The sequence below is a fragment of the Coregonus lavaretus genome, assembly GCF_964263955.1.
Source record: "Coregonus lavaretus genome assembly, chromosome: 21".
Classification (NCBI taxonomy): domain Eukaryota; kingdom Metazoa; phylum Chordata; class Actinopteri; order Salmoniformes; family Salmonidae; genus Coregonus; species Coregonus lavaretus.
In genome coordinates this window covers 13,243,718-13,262,939 of record NC_140008.1, presented here as the reverse complement: position 1 = coordinate 13,262,939, position 19,222 = coordinate 13,243,718, and the positions used below count along the sequence as shown (strand labels likewise).

The 19,222-nt window shown below is 43.1% G+C and overlaps 2 protein-coding genes across 8 annotated transcripts; one reads left to right on the top strand and one right to left on the bottom strand.

Moving 5' to 3' along the window:
• Positions 1 to 5,016: 5,016 nt before the first annotated feature.
• lrrc10 (leucine rich repeat containing 10) lies at positions 5,017 to 5,871 on the bottom strand (the record flags this gene model as incomplete). The annotated part of the gene is made up of 1 exon (XM_084185491.1): positions 5,017 to 5,871. The coding sequence occupies one exon, from the start codon at positions 5,869 to 5,871 to the stop codon at positions 5,017 to 5,019; it is 855 nt and encodes a 284-aa protein (XP_084041617.1).
• A 6,782-nt stretch (positions 5,872 to 12,653) lies between these two features.
• On the top strand, positions 12,654 to 19,112 carry cnot2 (CCR4-NOT transcription complex, subunit 2). 7 transcript variants are annotated; one of them, XM_084185778.1, is made up of 15 exons: positions 12,654 to 12,708; positions 13,776 to 13,955; positions 14,274 to 14,346; positions 14,658 to 14,805; positions 15,050 to 15,220; positions 15,374 to 15,453; positions 15,612 to 15,737; positions 16,146 to 16,270; positions 16,550 to 16,667; positions 16,842 to 16,998; positions 17,153 to 17,214; positions 17,292 to 17,341; positions 17,787 to 17,887; positions 18,159 to 18,303; positions 18,630 to 19,112. In XM_084185778.1, exons 2-15 carry the CDS (start codon positions 13,788 to 13,790, stop codon positions 18,714 to 18,716), a joined length of 1,611 nt encoding a protein of 536 aa, XP_084041904.1. In that variant the 5' UTR covers positions 12,654 to 12,708; positions 13,776 to 13,787; the 3' UTR covers positions 18,717 to 19,112. The 7 variants fall into 7 exon arrangements, with proteins under 7 accessions (XP_084041904.1, XP_084041903.1, XP_084041900.1 ...); XM_084185777.1 differs by having other exon boundaries at positions 18,159 to 18,309; XM_084185774.1 differs by having other exon boundaries at positions 16,113 to 16,270; positions 18,159 to 18,309.
• The last annotated feature ends 110 nt before the right edge of the window (positions 19,113 to 19,222 follow it).

The following is a 19,222-nucleotide window of genomic DNA, read 5'->3' as shown; positions in this document are numbered from 1 at the left end:
CCCAAGGAGCCAAAGGCGTTGCTGATTGTACCGTTGAAAAAAGAGAGAAACTATCCACAACACATCCGGTGTCAAAGGGAGTGGGTATTTGTACAAAATAAACATCTTTGTATCTTGTATATTTAACCTATAAAATCACAGTTCCAATGCTGTTTTATAAGACCTGTTTTTGTGTATTTATTATATTTATATTGCATGTGTATAGGGAACATTACATTTACATTTTAGTCATTTAGCAGACGCTCTTATCCAGAGCGACTTACAGGAGCAATTAGGGTTAAGTGCCTTGCTCAAGGGCACATTTACGTCATTTAGCAGACGCTCTTATCCAGAGCGACTACAGATTGGTGCATTCACCCTATAGCCAGTGGGATAACCACTTTACAATTATTATTTTTTTTTTGGGGGGGGGAGGGGTAGAAGGATTACTTTATCCTATCCCAGGTGTTCCTTAAAGAGGTGGGGTTTCAAATGTCTCCGGAAGGTGGTGAGTGACTCCGCTGTCCTGGCGTCGTGAGGGAGCTTGTTCCACCATTGGGGTGCCAGAGCAGCGAACAGCTTTGACTTGGCTGAGCGGGAACTATGCTTCCGCAGAGGAAGGGGAGCCAGCAGGCCAGAGGTGGATGAACGCAATGCCCTCGCCTGGGTGTAGGGACTGATCAGAGCCTGAAGGTACGGAGGTGCCGTTCCCCTCACTGCTCCATAGGCAAGCACCATGGTCTTGTAACGGATGCGAGCTTCAACTGGAAGCCAGTGGAGTGTGCGGAGGAGGGGGGTGACGTGAGGGAACATCAATGAGGGAAGATGACATAAGGAAGTCCTGTAGGCGTTAGTAGAAGATTATATCCATTTAATTTGTGAACATTTGATTGCATTAAAGTAGTAGACTCAAAATTAAGTACATTCATATGTTTGCTACTATTCACTCTCAGGTAGCACAATATTCCACTTGTGTGTCATTTCTATAGCTAGTGTCATACCGCTGTTTTTTGTAAATTTTTATTATAGATAAGAAGCTCCTGTGATAATATTAAAAGCCATTAAAAGCCTTTAAATCAAATATACGGCCCTATCTGTCAGATAACCTAAATTATGCATAACTCTGGATGAAAGGTGCATAGCTTGACTTTAACCATCCATCATCGATATTAATCACCTCACAGAAACAAGCCTTGGCAGGTAGGGACAGTATTTCATATGCTGGAGAAATGTGGAAAATTAGGTAGGTCTATGTAAAGTCATTAGTCAACTGAAAGCTAAAAAGTGTCTCAACACTGCCTCTGTGAATTATAATAGCCTATGACGACATTATCTGTATTAAATATTTTCATGAAAATAATACCTACTCACAATACTATATAGTTCATACAGTGCATTCGGAAAGTATTCAGACCACTTGACTTTTTCCACATTTTGTTACGTTATAGCCTTATTCTAAAATTGATAAAATCATTTTTTCCCCTCATCAATCTACACACAATACCCCATAATGACAAAGCAAAAACAGGTTTGTAGAAATGTTTGCTGAATTAATCAAAATAAAAAACAGAAATACCTTATTTAATAAGTATTCAGAACCTTTGCTATGAGACTCGAAATTGAGCTTATGTGCATCCTGTTTCGATTGATCATCCTTGAGATGTTTCTACATCTTGTGGTCCTCTGTAGCTCAATTGGTAGAGCATGGCGCTGGTAACGCCAGGGTAGTGGGTTCGATCCCCGGGACCACCCATACGTAAAAATGTATGCACACATGTCTGTAAGTCGCTTTGGATAAAAGCGTCTGCTAAATGGCATATTATATTATTATTATATCTTGATTGGAGTCCACCTGTGGTAAATTCAATTGATATCGGCATGATTTGGAAAGGCACACACCTGCCTATATAAGGTCCCACAGTTGACAGTGCATGTCAAAACAAAAACCAAGCCATGAGGTCGAAGGAATTGTCTGTAGAGCTCCGAGACAGGATTGTGTCGAGGCACAGATCTGGGGAAGGGTACTAAAAAAATGTCTGCAGTATTGAAGGTCCCCAAGAACAAAGTGGACTCCCTCATTCTTAAATGGAAGAAGTTTGGAACCACCAATACTCTTCCTGGAGCTGGCCACCTGGCCAAACTGAGCAATCGGGGGAGAAGGGCCTTGGTCAGGGAGGTGACCAAGAAACCGATGGTCACTCTGACAGAGCTCCAGAATTCCTCTGTGGAGATGGGAGAACCTTCCAGAAGGACAACCATCTCTGCAGCACTCCACCAATCAGGCCTTTATGGTAGAGTGGCCAGACGGTAGCCACTCCTCAGTAAAAGGCACATGACAGCCCGCTTGGCGTTTGCCAAAAGGCACCTAAAGGACAGACCATGAGAAACAAGATTCACTGGTCTGATGAAACCAAGATTGAACTCTTTGGCCTGAATGCCAAGTGTCACGTCTGGAGGAAACCTGGCACCACCCCTACGGTGAAGCATAGTGGTGGCAGCACCACACTGTGGGGATGTTTTTCAGCGGCAGGGACTGGGAGACTAGTCAGGATCGAGGGAAACAGATAACAACCCTAAGCACACAGCAGAGTGGCTTGGGGACAAGTCTCTGAATGTCCTTGAGTGGCCCAGCCAGAGCCCAGACTTGAACCCGATCTAACAGCTCTGGGGAGACCTTAAAATAGCTGTGCAGCAACGCTCCCCATCCAACCTGACAGAGCTTGAGGATCTGCAGAGAAGAATTTGAGAAACTCCCCAAATACAGGCGTGCCAAGCTTGTAGCATCATACCCAAGAAGACTCAAGGCTGTAATCGCTGCCAAAGGTGCTTCAACAAAGTACTGAGTAAAGGGTCTAAATACTTATGTACATGTGATATTTCAGTTTATTTTTAATACATTTGTAAAAATGCTTTGTCATTATGGGGTATGGTGTGTAGATTGATGAAGGGGAAAAATACAATTTTAATCCATTTTAGAATAATGCTGTAACAAAATGTGGAAAAAGTCAAGGTCTGAATACTTTCCAAATGCACTGTACAGTCCCCAGCAAAGGTTTATGAATAGTCACCTGGCAGAATTTCCTTCCCACTGGGCACAAACTGGTTGAATCAACATTGTGTTAATGTAATTTGTCAATGTATTGTGATGTGGAATCTACATGGAAAATACATTGTTTTGAGTGTTGTTTTGAGGTTGAAATTTCAACCACAGGATTATGTCATTACATTTTTTTTGTATAAAACATGTTGAATTTGTACCATTGAAACAATGTCCGCTCTTCAATTGTATATCCACTATCAGAAAAAAAACAATAGGCTGGGCAGCACCTCCTACTGGAGAGTTGACCTATCTACAACAGCTATTAATTTGGTCTCCCATCCAGGTTTTTTTAACCAGGCCCAGTCCTGCTTAGCTTTGATATTTCACACTGACGACTACCGATGTGCTATCGTGAGAATGATTTATTGATGGATCTCTAAATAATTAAATATATTCACTGTTGCTATCAAAGTCATTCTAAAGGGTAACCATACTTTATAAGTCATATCATCAATGATACTATTTAGGCATATATAGCATTTGCTAAGTCAACAGCTATTGTTTCAATTCAACCCAGGGTTCAACAAAAAATAGACAATACAAGCTTTGGTTGATTTCAATTTTAATCTACAAGTTAATCAATATGTTGGATTCACGTCTCCATCTAAACCAAAAATCTAAGTTAAAGAATAGGACTAAATTAAATCAAACTTTATTTAAAGTGCATTTAAAGTTTTAAATGTAGTCCTATTATTTAACTTTGATTATTAACTTGTAGACAGACTGGAATTAAAGTCAGACTAATTCAGTGGCACAAAAGATACATAAATCTCGTTCAAATATTATTTGGTTGCGTTGACAACCAAACACAATTATATATCACTTTTGCAATACAGTAAATAGCCTATTAATTTGTCGACAAGTTATCAAATGATATGTTGGATTCACATCTCCAACTAAACCAAAAATTAAATGTCAAGAATATGATTAAGCCAGTGGCTCAGATGGAACTATGCAAGCATTATAGATATCCTTTAAATGTTTATATTTGTTTGCGTTGTCAACCAAACACAATTCAACATTACTTTTGTAATACAGTAAATAGCCTAAAGTTAAGGCTATCTTACAAACTAATGTAATAGTATTTATTCAACCTTAAAATGACTAACACATCCATGGCCACATTTTGAGGTTAACCTACTGTAACTATAAATGTATTCTTATGTAATCATAGAAAGCTTGTTCAAGATGCAAAGATCGCAGGTCTGTGGAGATCTTCACAAATGCTAAAATAATCTGCGCAGAATCTCTAACAGCACTGATCACTTGCAATATGTACTTTTAATGAAGCACAGTGATAACACATTGTTGTTATATAAATACAAAAGATCTGACATTGTATTACCATTTTAACTTTGTTGTGCTTTTAAATGGTTGAAGGTGCTGTGATAACACATTTAGATGACAACTAAACAGAAAATCGGACATTGTTTTTCCATTGGAATTTGGTTGTGCTTTCAGGTGGTTGAAAGCATAGTGATAACACATTGGGAATTCAACAAACTTCTGTCTGTCTTTTTGAGTGGGTGAATAAAGGTCTCAACCAAATATTACCCCAATTTCCATGCTGAAATGATGTGGTGTGCCCAGTGGGTCATGTCTCCAGAAATTCATTGAATTGGAAAATCACCTGTAAAATGAACTGAAAACGAGCAAAAGAAAATCATTCAAGTCTGCAGACAGTGATGTAAAAGTAGAGAACTTCATATCAGATTCCTCCTGGTGCTCTTCGTGAGGTCCAAGTTTCATCATGATGGAAAACCAATCGTAACAGCTTATTATTTGTCATCTGTGTTTAGGTCCATATCATTGGCCTGATCATATTTGGAACCCAACACTATCAGGCCTGGCTGCTTGTGTGCCAAGACAAAGGCCGTTCTCCAGTAAGTGCTCCACTTGACTGGCATCCTGTTCTCCAGCCTAGCCACAGTTCAAGGTCAGATGCTTCCACAACCCTTTTCAAGTAGTGAGTCCAGTTGTCCCTCGGAGGCAAGCCCCTTCACCTCAGTCGGAGTCTCACACACTTTCGACCCATCCTCACCATCCTCTTCATCATCCGAGCTGTCCGCCCAGCGTCCAACCCTCCTGACCCCCTCCCCGACCACAGGTGCGTTCACACAGGGGTTGTGGTCGTAGATTACCAGTTTCAACCCCTGCAAGTGGGACAGACCGGGAAAGCGTCGGATTTTGTTGCGGTCCACATCGATCACGGCCAGAAAGTGCATGGCAAGCAACACTGGCGGGAACTCACACAGCTGGTTCCCGGCTAGCCAGATACTCCTCAGCTCCTCCAACCCACCGAGTTCCATGGGCAGTTTGCTTATCTGGTTGTACCCCAGATGGAGGGTCTTGAGGTTGGGGAGGTCGCAGACTACACTGGGGAACTCAGTGAAACAGTTGGTCTCCAACCACAGGGTATTAAGTTCTTTCAGCTCGCCCAGCTCCCGGGGGAGGCACCAGAGCTGGTTGTTGCCCAGATACAGGATGTTAAGCTGAGGTAGCTGACACACAGCCGCAGGCAGCTCCTCGAAACAGTTGAAGTCTAGAGCTAAGAGCTGCAACTTCCTCAGGCCCTGCAAGTCTGCAGGTAGGGTGCTCAGGTTGTTGCCACTCAGGTAGAGCTTGACCAGCTCATTGAACAGGCAGGCAGCCATAGGAAGACGACGCAGCTGCAGTTTGCTCAGGTCTAGTGTCCGATCGAGAGGCATCTCCTTCAGGTCGCCCACCAGGAAACGCTGGCAGCGCTCGGATGGGATGAAGGCCACAGCGCCACGTATGACGTTCCCCATCATGAGCAGCCTGAGTCTTCCTGATGCTGCCCTACACTCACTCTGGTTCAGCCGCAGAGCTGAGGGGGGAGTTAGCAGCTCATGGAAGAAAGTCCAGGACAGTCCATTCTCTAACTTTCATGATTACTCAGCAGTAGAAGCTGTCAAGTCTGATGCCATTTTACAAAAAAACAACAAGAATAACACATGAAATATGACTAGATGACTGAAACACTTACAACTTGACTGAAACCCAGAAAGGCAATTCCAATGTCAAACTACCAGTCCATGCATGTTGTGACCCCCACAAAGCTGGAGATTATACTTGACGGTCTCTATAAAAAACACCTACTTTAGAGAGTCGTGCTGATTGAGGGGATCCTTCTCACAATAAGACTTCCAAATTATGCTTGCCAGCTTTCCCCCAAATAGTGGTATGTCAGTGTTGTATCCCACCTAGTGAGTGTGTTGCCGATATTCCCAGACCCTTGCACAGACCTCTGTTGGCTCGCTCTCTGTCTGTCTGTGGCTCTGAGCTTTGCCTAGGCTCTTAAGCAGTAGCAAATGACGAGCTGCTCACTCCTCCCCATTTGTGCTTAATGACTTTCCCCCTCTTCATAACGTGAGAGAGCAAGTGGGGGGGGGGGGGGGGGGGTCTATGTTCTGCAGAACAGAATGTAGTCAGTTGATAAGCGTATAAGAGGTGTTAAGTGATCAAAGAGCACGGGATGTCATCTACATTCCGTCCGTCTACGAGCCATCACACAGCCTGGGAGCCATGCCTTTATCATCACCACACAAGTGGCCTTTCACTCTTAAATAATGTGCAGAATTTGTGACTGTTAGCAGAGGCTGTCATGTTTCTGAACTATGGCACAGAGTTGCAAACAGCCGTGTGAGAGAGCCAGAGAGTGTTTTGGTCAAACTGGAAAAGCATTAAATCATCGGGTGGTTTGAAATGTTTGCTGCATGGAGTGGAAAATGAAGTAACAGCCTCCAAAAAAAGTAAAGAGGCATATCAGGGGGATGTAAATGCCAGAGTGGCTTGGGCTTTGTCAACCCCAAGTTAAGGAGTCCTGTCTGCTTCGCTCACACGTTGACTTGGTGTGAGCTGTGAGTGTGTGAGGGCTATGGACACCTATCCACAGCTGGTGGCTGGGGTTAATGAGCTTCTGGGAAGTTTACAGTATGCAGTCTTTCTGTTTCAATTCCTTTTAAAGAAGATTAAAGTGGGATAGAATCAGTGCAGAACCAGACTGCATAGGGGAGAGTGGGATAACTTGAGCCATTTTATACATTCAGCATCACTCTGTCAAGGGAAACATAGTTTTCTTTCTAACAAAGATATCTACATATATTTCAGGATGTTGTATTTCCCTGGAAATAATCAGAATTCATGTAAACATTACAGTTTTGAAAACATAGCTTGTTCAAAAAAAGTGGTCTCTTTTCACAACTTACCCCGGGTATGGGGTATGTTGAGACGCGGGACAGGGTAAGTTAAGCCGCCTACAAATGTATGTACTGAATTAAATATTACCACTACCTTTATAAACCATATCTATCTTTATTTCCCAAACACAATTCAACACAATCAAAATCGCTTTTTTGTATTTTAATCCTTTTAAGTATCTTTTTTTTAAACACTTTTAACATAGGCCCTGTTGTTACCTCATATCCCAGCAATAATTCCTTGCATTACGCCTTGGAAGAAAACACTTCAATTTGCTCAACTTGCCATTGGCTCAACCATTTGCTCAACTTACCCCATGGCCATTGGCTCAACTTACCCAAAGGCAAACATTTTGACTATATTAGCCCACACAGCTACAATGATGCACTTTTATGCTAGGTTTAGGACCTCATTTTGAAACTTATAGAGACCCCAACTGATGTATAGAACGATCTTAAAATGATCTACTTTGGTTTAGGTACAAGCATCATGAAATCTGTTTTTTGGAACTAACTTGCTTACCACTTTTTCCATGTGGTTTCTTCCTTCACAGACTCCATGAAATGATTACCTCTTCCTAAATATTTTGTGAAATGATACATTTTGTGTATTGTGTCCTAGAAACAAGGATGGATGGGGGTCATGAAATGGTGGAAACGGATGCAATGTGTGATTTTGTTGGCGCGAGTGGAGTTGATGAGAATGATAAGTGGACAACGGTGAGAAAGAAGAATGGAAAGAAAAGGTCTACAGTTGGAAATGAAGATCCATTTATTGTTGGAGTGTTTCACCAGCAAGGATGGTTTTTTTGGGTGACCCGTTCGTGATCTCAAAGATGGTAAAGGACACATTGGGAAAAGTGGAGTCGGTCAGGGTGATCAGAAGCGGTATGTTTCCTGTGTGTCAAGAGAACAGAAAGAGAGCGCTGTCGCTCTACAAACTATTATCGTATGATGTGAAAAGCTATGATTTTCAGAGTAGGGCACCGATTAAAGGTGTCATCTCTGACGTCTCGTTGGACATTGAGGTTTCGTGTATTAGGGAGAACATGCCTGGAGTGGTAGACGCACGTCGTTTAACCCCAATGATTGACGGAAAGAAGGACGAAAGCCTATCGGTTTTGCTGTCGTTTGATTAAGTTTTTCTGCCGACTCATGTAAAATTTGAGAACGTGAGATATGCAGTGAAGAACGTATGTACAAAAGTCGCTTCAGTGGTATAATTGTAAAACGTGGCAAGTATTTGTTGTTGTTGTTGTTGTTGAAGGGTCGGAGGAAGCACAGTGCTGTAATTGTAATGGGAATCACACTCCTGAGTGCCCTGATAGGGTAAAAGCAGTTGCAGTAGCTAGGATCAGGGCTATCCAGCAGGTCTCCTATGTGTAGGCAGTGCAAATAGCGGAAGGAGCAAGTGGAGATAAGATGAGAGTGGATGCCACTCAGTGAATGTCATTCATCAGAGGGATCCTGGGATACTAACAGTAAAGAAGGTAGACTTTGTTGTGTTTATCGCGCAAGTGATAAATTATACTGGACAAACTAATAAAAAATTAAAGAAACTAGAAATCATTGTGAAGGTGGCATAAATATTTTGGGATCTTCAGGACATCACGTCCGAAACGCGACAGGGAATACTGAATGAAGAGGTTCCACCTATCTCAGGCTCCTGAACCTGTGTAGGGATCTGAGAAGACATTTGAATCAGAATGAAGGAGTAAAGTTATTATTTTTGTTCACCCTTTTTTGTTCATTATTTATGCATTAAAGTTGATCAGTTTTCACCCAACCAGTAGGTGGGGGCATGCACCTCTAACACTGTTTGCTGACTGCCATAATAACATAGAAGAAGAAGAAGAAGAAGAAGAAGAAGAAGAAGAAGAAGAAGAAGAAGAAAAGGGACTTCACTTACCCCTTTGTCTCAACTTACCCCACTCTCCCCTACTGTAGAGTGAATTTGAGCTTGTTTTTGGTCACATATGTGACTTAATCTGTTCTCACTGTACCATGTGCATGGGAACCATTTTCAACTACATAACCATGTTACGTAATTCTCTGCAATCTAGAAGGTGGTATGGTATCATCTGCTGTTTCGTTAGTACACTCTGAAGTGTGACTTTCCTAAGTTATCTCCTGCACCTTCATTAGGGGCTATTTTCCAACCAGATAAAGGGCAGGAATTTAATTTCCCTTATCAGACCTGGGGGGGGGGCAGACTGTGCTCTGACAGACTGTTTTTAGCTCCAGCCCTCCTCTCTAGGCAGCACATTACTCTTCATCTGGTGGCTTCTGACAGGCAGAAATACGTTACCGACTGATGAGGGAGAAAATGTGGGCAATATGGTGGTCCCTCCATAGAATGTCATACTGTAGATAGATTGGAGAGGACAACCTCTTTTATCCAACATGCTCTGTTAACAAATGAAATGATACAATGTGTTATGCATAACACATAGAACAATGGAATGATGGAGAACAATAAGAATCCTTGCAGATGCTTTAAAATGTTAGAAATAGACATACGGTTTTTGAATCCTTATTGACATTCATTAGTGAAGGTGATTCGTAGCTAGTGAGTGACATACTGTCTCAATATGATATGGTGATACAATAGGATATCATGTATAGCAGGGTTCCCCAAATGTAAGCAAGGTTTGTGTTTAGTAAAGTATTATATCCGTTTGGGCTTCTTGCAGTCAATTTGCAGTCTACAAATTATTTGAAATTATGTTCTGGCCCCATGTAAGGTGGGGAGTCGACTCCAAAATAATCGATTCCTCGACTCCTTGCCCGTCGACTCGCATTTCTGGGTGTCAAGCTTGACTCCTCGACTCCTAAGATTCCGTTTTTTTGCAACGGAGGAAACGATTTGCCATAGTCTACTTCGAGAACACAAACTATCGCATCTTTCACAGCCAGTGGTGTAGTGGAGCGTATACGCGGGTATACGCTGTATAGCCACTTATTTTTCAGTGGGCATTGCATATACTCACTTCTTCATCCCGACTGATACGTAACAAAGTCGTGTGGTAGAGGTATACACCATATCAATTAATACGGCTGATGGAACAGATCGGAATGTTTAGCTTAAAATGTTGATAAACTATTATTTCTAAAAAATGTAGGTGCAGCAATGAGGCCTACGAGTGAACGTTCCAAAATGCAATTTCCAGAAAACACCGTTCTGAAATGCGCACCGCACATGCAAGCGCTTTCATGGACAGAGATGGAAATATCCGTTAGAAAGAGGAATGATTTAAAGATGCAACAACTATCATGGGTTGTTAATATGATTCGGATAATGCCTTTGGCTGCTAGACAATGAAATAAAGTTGAAAGAAAACCAATAGAACAGGAAACGCATATTAGTACGTCTGTATGAAAATAATTGCCACCACGTTTCTATGGTGGGTAAGACATGCCTCATAATATGAAGTAAAACGTCCAGGTTCCAAACAATTAAGGAACAGGAAAAATATAGCGATGCTAATGATAGGCCTAACCGTCTTCTGGTAGATGGAAAGTCTTTCTCAAAAACCTTCTCTATTAAATGTCAACTAGCTACAAAGTCGTCCATGCCTACCTTTCAGAATGGTATCATGATGATTATTTGCATATCCAAAGGCCATTTATTTTGCAGACTCCATCTCATGTGCTACAGAAACACAGCTGATCAAACAATAGTGCTAGGTGACTGCACACTTGAATTAAAGGGTAACTACTCTAAAAAAATCAAAATGTATTAGATTTTTCCCAGACCTGTGGTAGAAGCATTGTTATGGAATTAGAACATACATTTTTTTTCTTTTTCTGGTTAAAAAAGTGTCACTTTGAGAACGAAAACCTGAAAAATTGGGGGAAATCTGAAACCTGTGAATTTCTGAATTAGTTGATCTGTTTCAATAGTAGGCCTACTGTTATTCTACTGCACAGTACAGCTTGGGTTGGCCTGACTGTGAAAGACCAATATGGGATTTATTATTTTCGGTCATTCAGAGTGTATGTCACTATTTCTCATTGAACTTGAAATGTCTCGCGCAAGTTCAGTAAAGTAGGGGCTATTAACGATACGCTGAGCTATTCTACACACAACAGACCGAAGACCAAACACACACTAAGCGAAGGGAAACAGTGAGGGAGAGGGAGGATCGGAGCAGGCAGACAGACAGACAGTCAGAACCGTGCCCATAGGCATCTTGGTAATCTGTAGCAATGTATTGTCTAGCAACGCCTGGTAAATTCAACAAAAGTATATTCAAGTATATATTAGACTATCAATGAGTATGGTTAAGCTATTCTTAGAGTCAGTGAATTGAAGTTGAACATCGCCAAATGCATCAGTTTAATTAGGCCTAAATGTGCAATAAAAAGTATTGTGCCTATGGATTATTTAATTGAACCCTGGATGGCTATTGGTGCATTGTTATTAGGAAGGACGTCTACCGTGGATCATTAAAATATATATATATATGAATTACAGGGGGCAGTTTTGAAAAAACGAATCCTGTGTGAATCGTATTCTGGAATAATGCACATGCTTGGATAATAATTACAAAACCAACGTCTCTAGTAATACCCGTCCGAATAGGGCTATAATATGGCAAATAATAGGCTTATCAGCGTAGAGTGCACCGCATCATCCCATGGGATCTGTCAAGGCTGAACACAGCAGAAATATCAATGAAATAGTCTAGTTCCTACACATCACCTTCTATATTCAAACAAAATAGGCCTTTTATAGGCTAAATTGATGAGCAAATGGGCAGCATCATGCTCATGTCAGTCCTCTAGAACGCTAATGTAGTCTTCATAGTAGGACTGCAATAATGAGGTGGTATGTACCTGTATGCGCATCCGTTTCAGCGCTTTTTGGGAGTCGAGCAAGAGTCGACTCCTTTCGACTCCAGCCACAGGAGTCGGAGTCGAGTCCAAAAATCCTGGAGTCGTGCACCACTAGCCCCCTGACCATCCACTCAAGAAAAGATCGGCCCGCGGCCGAATCTAGTTGATGATCCCTGATGTATAGGCTACTACGGTGATATCATATCACTTATGCCTGGGTTCATTGCCTCTGTGTTTTGAAAATAATATAAATGGGAGTGGCTTATTATCATTTTTGCATGTGTTTACCTACTGAGTTTGTTGATGCGCTGATCATTTTCTACTGATAGTGAGTTCACCCAATAATATGTAACTAGAAAAACTATATTGCATACTATTCAAATACATACTGTAGTGTATTAGCCACTTTGTAGACACAGAAGTAGAACATTCATAATTTGTGTGCGGAAATGGTTAGGAGGTTGTAGAGAGGTCAGAGGGTAAAGGCTATTCACCCAGGATTCTCGATTGTGGAATACTGAATACACAGCCATCTTGGATCTAGCTACGAGGAGAAGGGAAATTAATGCGGTGAGGTTTTTTCAGTATTTTTCCCTCAAATATAAACCCGTTTGGTCCGACTCAAATCGTCACATCACAACACATTCATCTTTGTAGTCCTTGTCATTCGGTTTGGTGTGTTTTGGACGGGGTGGGCAGATTTTAATTCGAAAGGTGTTCTGCGCTCTGTTTTTGTCTGTGGCTCCTAGCGTAAATTGAGACCGAGAGGTACTGGGAACTGGATAGGAGACAAAACAGGCCCAACCTGCACGTCGCTACCTATAGGCAAGCAGACTGCCTGACAAGGGTTGTTGAATTGGAGGGATTTAGCTAGCTAGTTTAGTGATGATTGTTGTTGAACCGGCTGTGAATTTGGAACAAACTGTTATTATAACTAATCAGACTCGCGCTGTATTGTTAGTTAACGTTAGCCACAACATGCTTTACGGAAAGTTTGGTGTAGAGAATAATAACTGAACCTTATAGTGGCACCTGAGCAGAAGCTTGTTGAATTGTTCTTAGGCAACGCTGCAGTGATGCACTGTATGTTGACCAATGCATAATCACACACCAGCATGATATCAGTGATTGGAAAATCAACAACAGTATAAAGGCGATTGTAAATGTGTTTTGTAAGGCACACTGTATACACCCGTACTTGACTTGGGCAGGAGCTGAGTAGCACCTCATATTTTCTACTGCTTGAGCTCCTGTTCCTCTTATACGGTAGTATAATAGCTCAAAACTATTGTGGAGCTCCTGCACCTAAATATAAACAGTGCAGGCACCCAAAATGAGTACTGGAACCTATTTAATTCCAAGTCAAGCACTGGTATGCACACATTGCGCAAGGTGTGGGCGTGTTGTCTGGTAGTGAGATGTGATGTGGGACCAGTTTAAACTGAAAGTGTAGTAGACCATAGTCATAGGACTAACACTACTGCGTGGTTTTGTGTTTCACTCCTGTCCTGTCCATGATCGTTTTTTAAATCTGATATGAACAGTGTTGTGAACCATGCTGGTCCACAGTCTCAATTTCTATGGACTGTTGAGGAATTGAGATATGAAAACCTGTTCCTTCATCCCACTCTCTGCAGGTGACAAACGGCATGTTCAGTGCTACGAGAAAGAAGTTTGTAGAGGGGGTGGAAAGCGACTACCCTGATGAGAACATGTACTACAGCCAGCCGTCCATGTACCCACATCGGTCGGACAAAGACGTAAGTGCTCTGTCTGCTCGATCGCACATCCCTGCTACAGCTCCCTTTGAACTTGAAGTAAGTAAATAGTTTTCCAAATCTTTCTATAATGTAAATCTGTTTATGGTTATTTTTCATATTTAGGGAGATTTAGGCTACTTCATCATCCTATATGCCCATAACTTTGCCTTAGCATTGATGTTGTTATTATTATCCTTTAAATTGAATAGCCCAATTACTTTGTAATTACAGTGTAACGTGATTTGTAAAGAATGATATACGAACTGCCCTAATGTGCAATTATGTGTTATTGATAAAGGTGTTGGCATCTGTTGGTATTCTTGTTTCCAGTCCTTCCCTCTCTCTTTATGTGGTTTATCTCTCGTTCTCCTCCAGATGCTCTCGTCTCCCTCACCGTCGTCATCAGGTCAACTGTCCCAGCTTGGGGCCAGTTTATATGGCCCACAGAGTAAGCTGGCTGCATCTGTTCAATTTCATTTCTGTCCGTGGTTTTCAGGGTCTTTCCTACTAAGGCTGTAATACATTTAGGTCTGTAACAATTTTATAGTCAAGTCATACCTGGAGCTATTTGATCTACTAGAATAATTACCCTATAAATGTATCCGATAAATATACCCAATTCAAAACAGACTTCAACACTTTTCCCTTAGACACTTCTTGTTTATCTCGAAAGATTGCTATGAGAAATATCCAATCTTCTGGTCACTTTGGAATTTGATAAGAGTTCCATGTTGACTGTTTCTATTTCTCCTGTTGCAGGTGCACTAGGCTTCTCAATAAGGGGCATGGGCAACAACACGCCTCAGTTAAACCGCAGCTTAACGCAAGGCACTCCGCTACCGAGCCATATCACCCCCACCACTGGGGTACCCACCATGTCCCTCCATACCCCACCCTCGCCAAGCAGGTGTGTGTAAGGTGGAGATGCTGGAGAGAGAGATATTCTGGAGACAGAGAGACCACATAAGCCAATGTGTTGAAATGCCATGGAATCATTATTCTGCTGTTTAGTTAGTTAGTTAGACAGTCAGTTCAGTTCAGTAGTTCCAGAGCAGGACAGGACATTATTAGTAAAATAATCACCTGGCTTCATATCAACCCATTCTGTTCACCCATTAGTCTAACTCTAACACGTGATGTCTCCTCCACAGGGGGATCCTGCCGATGAACTCGAGGAACCTGCTGAATCACTCCCAGGTGGGCCAGGGCATCGGGATGGGCAGTGGCAGGACCAACAGCATGGGCAGCCCCAACCGCAGCCCCCCCAGCATCATCTGTATGCCCAAACAGCAGCCTGCACGGCAGCCCTTCACCATCAACAGGTACACAGTCTGGCTGGCCATACAACTGAAACATCTGCTGTTCTCAACTCTCTGTATAAAAGTCTAACTCATCAATAGTTTTTTTGTGATGATTGAAAATAGATATAAAGGTGATCCAGTTGGAGGCTAAAGTTGTCCTCTGTATTTCTGTAGCATGTCGGGATTTGGGATGAACCGGAACCAGGCGTTTGGGATGAACAACTCGTTATCAAGCAACATCTTCAATGGCACAGGTTAGTAGTGTGTCTCTTCAAAATAACCAACTATCTGATGTTTTTATAACATCCACTTACCTATCCATTCACACACACTATAAGACACTGTCAGCATGAAGAGTAACACCATTTTACCCATATGGCTTTCTTACAAGTCTTTAACCTACCCCTCACAGACGGCAGTGAAAACGTGACGGGGCTAGACCTGTCTGACTTCCCTGCGTTAGCAGACAGGAGTCGGAGGGAAGGAAGCGGAAACCCAACGCCGCTACTTAACCCACTAGCTGGAAGGGCCCCCTATGGTAAGAACTTTTAATAGTGCACCAGTAAGGGTTTATAATAGTGGACTAGACTAGGAGGGTTACCCATTGTAAGGGCTCAGTGTAGTGCACTAGAAAGAAGGGCTCCCTGTAAGAAGGACTCATTGTAATGCACTAGGCTTGGATGCTAAGGGCACTTGGCAGTGCACATGTAAAAGCATCACTGACTCATCAAATTACTGTGGGCCAGTCAGTACTGCTAGACATATTCTCAATGTAAATACTCAGCCCACTTCAGTCTCTTTTCAAATATAAACTGTGGCGAGTTGTGATGAAAAAGGGAAAGGCCTTCTCCAATGGTGTGTGTGTATATAACCCAAGGCTAAACTTCTTTCTCATTGTGGTGATTTATTTAAGAAGCCTCTTCTCTTCATCTCATGACCTCATCAGTTGGCATGGTGACGAAGCCATCGAACGAGCCGACGCAGGATTTCTCCATCCACAACGAGGACTTCCCTGCACTGCCTGGTCCCAACTACAAGGACCCCACGTTGAGCAACGACGACAGCAAAACTGTGAGTCAAACAGACAGACAGGCTGCCTTTAGCCTGGTTGTCAGTCTGTTTTCCTTGGTCGTTGTCATGCCAAACATGGATAAAGCTGAAACGGACAGGCAACTAGACAAGGCCTCCTTATGTTGAGCAACAACAGCTACTGCATATTCAAGTCTTTCACCATAGAATTAGTAGAGTGGACATCCTATATTCAACGCAATGTTCCATGATGGCATGTGGCTTATAGATGTAATAAAAATAAGATGATTATTAATTCATTTGTTTTTTTGCTTTGTGCAGAACCTAAACTCTACAGGCAAGAGCACGTCCACTGGAGACGGGCCTAAGTTCCCCGGAGACAAGACGAGCTCAGCACAGAACAACAGCCAGAAGAAAGGGATCCAGGTGTTACCTGACGGTGAGCCCTCTCAACCAATCACACCTCTCTGTCTCAACCTGGGTACCTCAGTGGGTTTTGACATGGTTCCTGCATGACCGTTGGCCAATGGTATGGTCCACATTTGCGTTAGCTGGACAGAAAGCTCTACTTGGTTATTTTTTTCCCTCACTGTGGATTTTCCCACCTCTGTAGGGCGGGTGACGAACATTCCCGGGGGAATGGTGACGGACCAGTTTGGGATGATTGGCTTGCTGACGTTTATCCGAGCAGCGGAGACGGATCCGGGCATGGTGCATTTGGCACTGGGGAGTGACCTCACAACGCTGGGACTCAACCTCAACTCTCCAGAGTAAGACGGTTGCTCTGTCTGAACATTAGGTTGGAGGGCTACAGAAGTCAAAATCAGTGTTTTGTCAGATGTTTTTATTCATCTAAAGTAATTTTTTTATTCATCTTAAGTTAAGTCTATGTTGAGAGTAACATCTCCCCACCTCTCCTGACAGAAACCTGTACCCCAAGTTTGCTTCCCCCTGGGCATCGGCACCGTGTCGACCTCAAGACATTGGTAAGACATTACACTGACCGTACACGCACACAAACCGCACTGAGCCTGTTGGTGATCTGGTGCCTCCTCTCTTTCAGACTTCCACGTCCCGTCTGAGTACTTAACCAACATCCACATAAGGGACAAGGTAGGTGATGAATCAGTAATCCCCTTTCAAGTGGTATTGAACCTCCCGAGTGGCGCAGTGGTCTAAGGCACTGCATTGCAGTGCTAGCTGTGCCACTAGAGATCCTGGTTCGAATCCAGGCTCTGTTGTAGCCGGCCGCGACCGGGAGACCCATGGAGCGGCGCACAATTGGCCCAGCGTCGTCCAGGGTAGGGGAGGGAATGGCCGGCAGGGATGTAGCTCAGTTGGTAGAGCATGGCGTTTGCAATGCCAGGGTTGTGGGTTCGATTCCCACGGGGGGTATGAAAAAAAAATAATAATAATGTATGCACTCACTAACTGTAAGTCGCTCTGGATAAGAGCGTCTCTGCTAAATGACTAAAATGTAAATGTAAGAAAGTGCAATGTCATAATTGGATAAACAAATGATTGTGTTGATAAAGATATCTCTCCTCCTCTTCCTCAGCTGGCAGCTATTAAACTGGCGCGGTACGGTGAAGACCTGCTGTTCTATCTGTACTACATGAACGGAGGAGACCTGCTACAGCTCCTGGCAGCGGTAGAGCTGTAAGTGCTGTAGGATCACTACAGAAGGCACTTTCACTTAGGCACTCTCTAGAGAGGTGTCTTTGAACATGGATCATATCTAAATAAGACTAATAAGATTTAATTAGCACACCTTAACTTCCCAGGATCACCTTTTTGGTTTCTTTCAGTAGTTGTCCATAGTTTCTATATGTTGTTATCAAGGAGTTATTTGGCCTTTTTTTCTTTACTGACTCACTGTGCGTTAATGGCATCTCTCTCTCTCTCCTGGCTGTGTCTGGTGTTGGTGCAGGTTTAACCGGGACTGGCGGTACCACAAGGAGGAGCGGGTGTGGATCACGCGGGCGCCGGGCATGGAGCCCACACTAAAGACCAACACCTACGAGAGGGGGACCTACTACTTCTTTGATTGTCTTAACTGGAGGAAGGTAGCCAAGGTAAAGGTATTGGCTTTAGTATCTGCTACCCTCAATCAATACAGTTAACATGAAGAGAAAGTGCTGTGTGTGCTATTTAGATTTACGTGTTTGGCTTGAGTTGTGAATCTCCTTTGATGGAGTTACGTGGAAGTATTTTTTTAGGAACTTGTACGTGTTTAACGTTGGTTCAAGATAGTCCTTCTGTATCTCTCTGTTACTGGTGATGTCTGTCACACTGAGTTATCAGCTCTTGATATTGATGATCAGTAGCCTCACTCAGGCAATATAAACTCAACAGGGATCTTCCGTCTCCATTGCTGATTATATTTTCTCTATCCCTCCAGGAGTTCCACCTGGAGTACGAAAAGCTAGAAGAGAGGCCACACGTCCCGTCTACCTTCAACTACAACCCAGCTCAGCAGGCATTCTGAGGCCCAGCCCAGTACAGTCCCAGGGGGACCGCTGTCTCTGCATGCCTTCCTCCCTGCCTGAGGAGGAGGGTGCGCTGCAGCCCAGGCATCCATCCTGGTTTTTATTCCTTGAGGATCTGGCTAAAATGACTTCAGAGGAGGCGCTCACCACCGCGTAAGGGTGGGGAAAACTGAGCCCTGCCTTTCCCAAATGATGTGCTGCCCAAACACCTCCACTTGTTCTGTTTTTATTCCTTTAGTTTCCTAATTTTGGTTTTGTTTTTGAGCAGGGTCTGTGTTTTGTTTACGTCTCTGAATCAGAAGCCTGTTTGGTCCAAGGTAGGAAAACTGACGATACCAACACACTTTACAGTGACAGAACAAGAGTTATGCCTCATTTCCCCCCCCCCCCCCCCCCCCCCCCCCCCCCCCCCCCCCCCAAAGTGTTAAGAACCGAGAAAGGTGGGGAAGGCTAAGCCAACAAGTACCATCCCACACATGAGAACGAAAGGGCGGAAGAAATGCAA

Coding starts and splice junctions, on each gene's coding strand:
- cnot2 (XM_084185772.1), top strand. CDS start 13,788: ATGTTCAGTGCTACGAGAAAGAAGTTTGTAGAGGGGGTGGAAAGCGAC. Junction 14,806..15,049: donor ACCCCACCCTCGCCAAGCAG/GTGTGTGTAAGG, acceptor TCTCCTCCACAG/GGGGATCCTGCCGATGAACT. Junction 17,342..17,786: donor ACATCCACATAAGGGACAAG/GTAGGTGATGAA, acceptor CCTCTTCCTCAG/CTGGCAGCTATTAAACTGGC.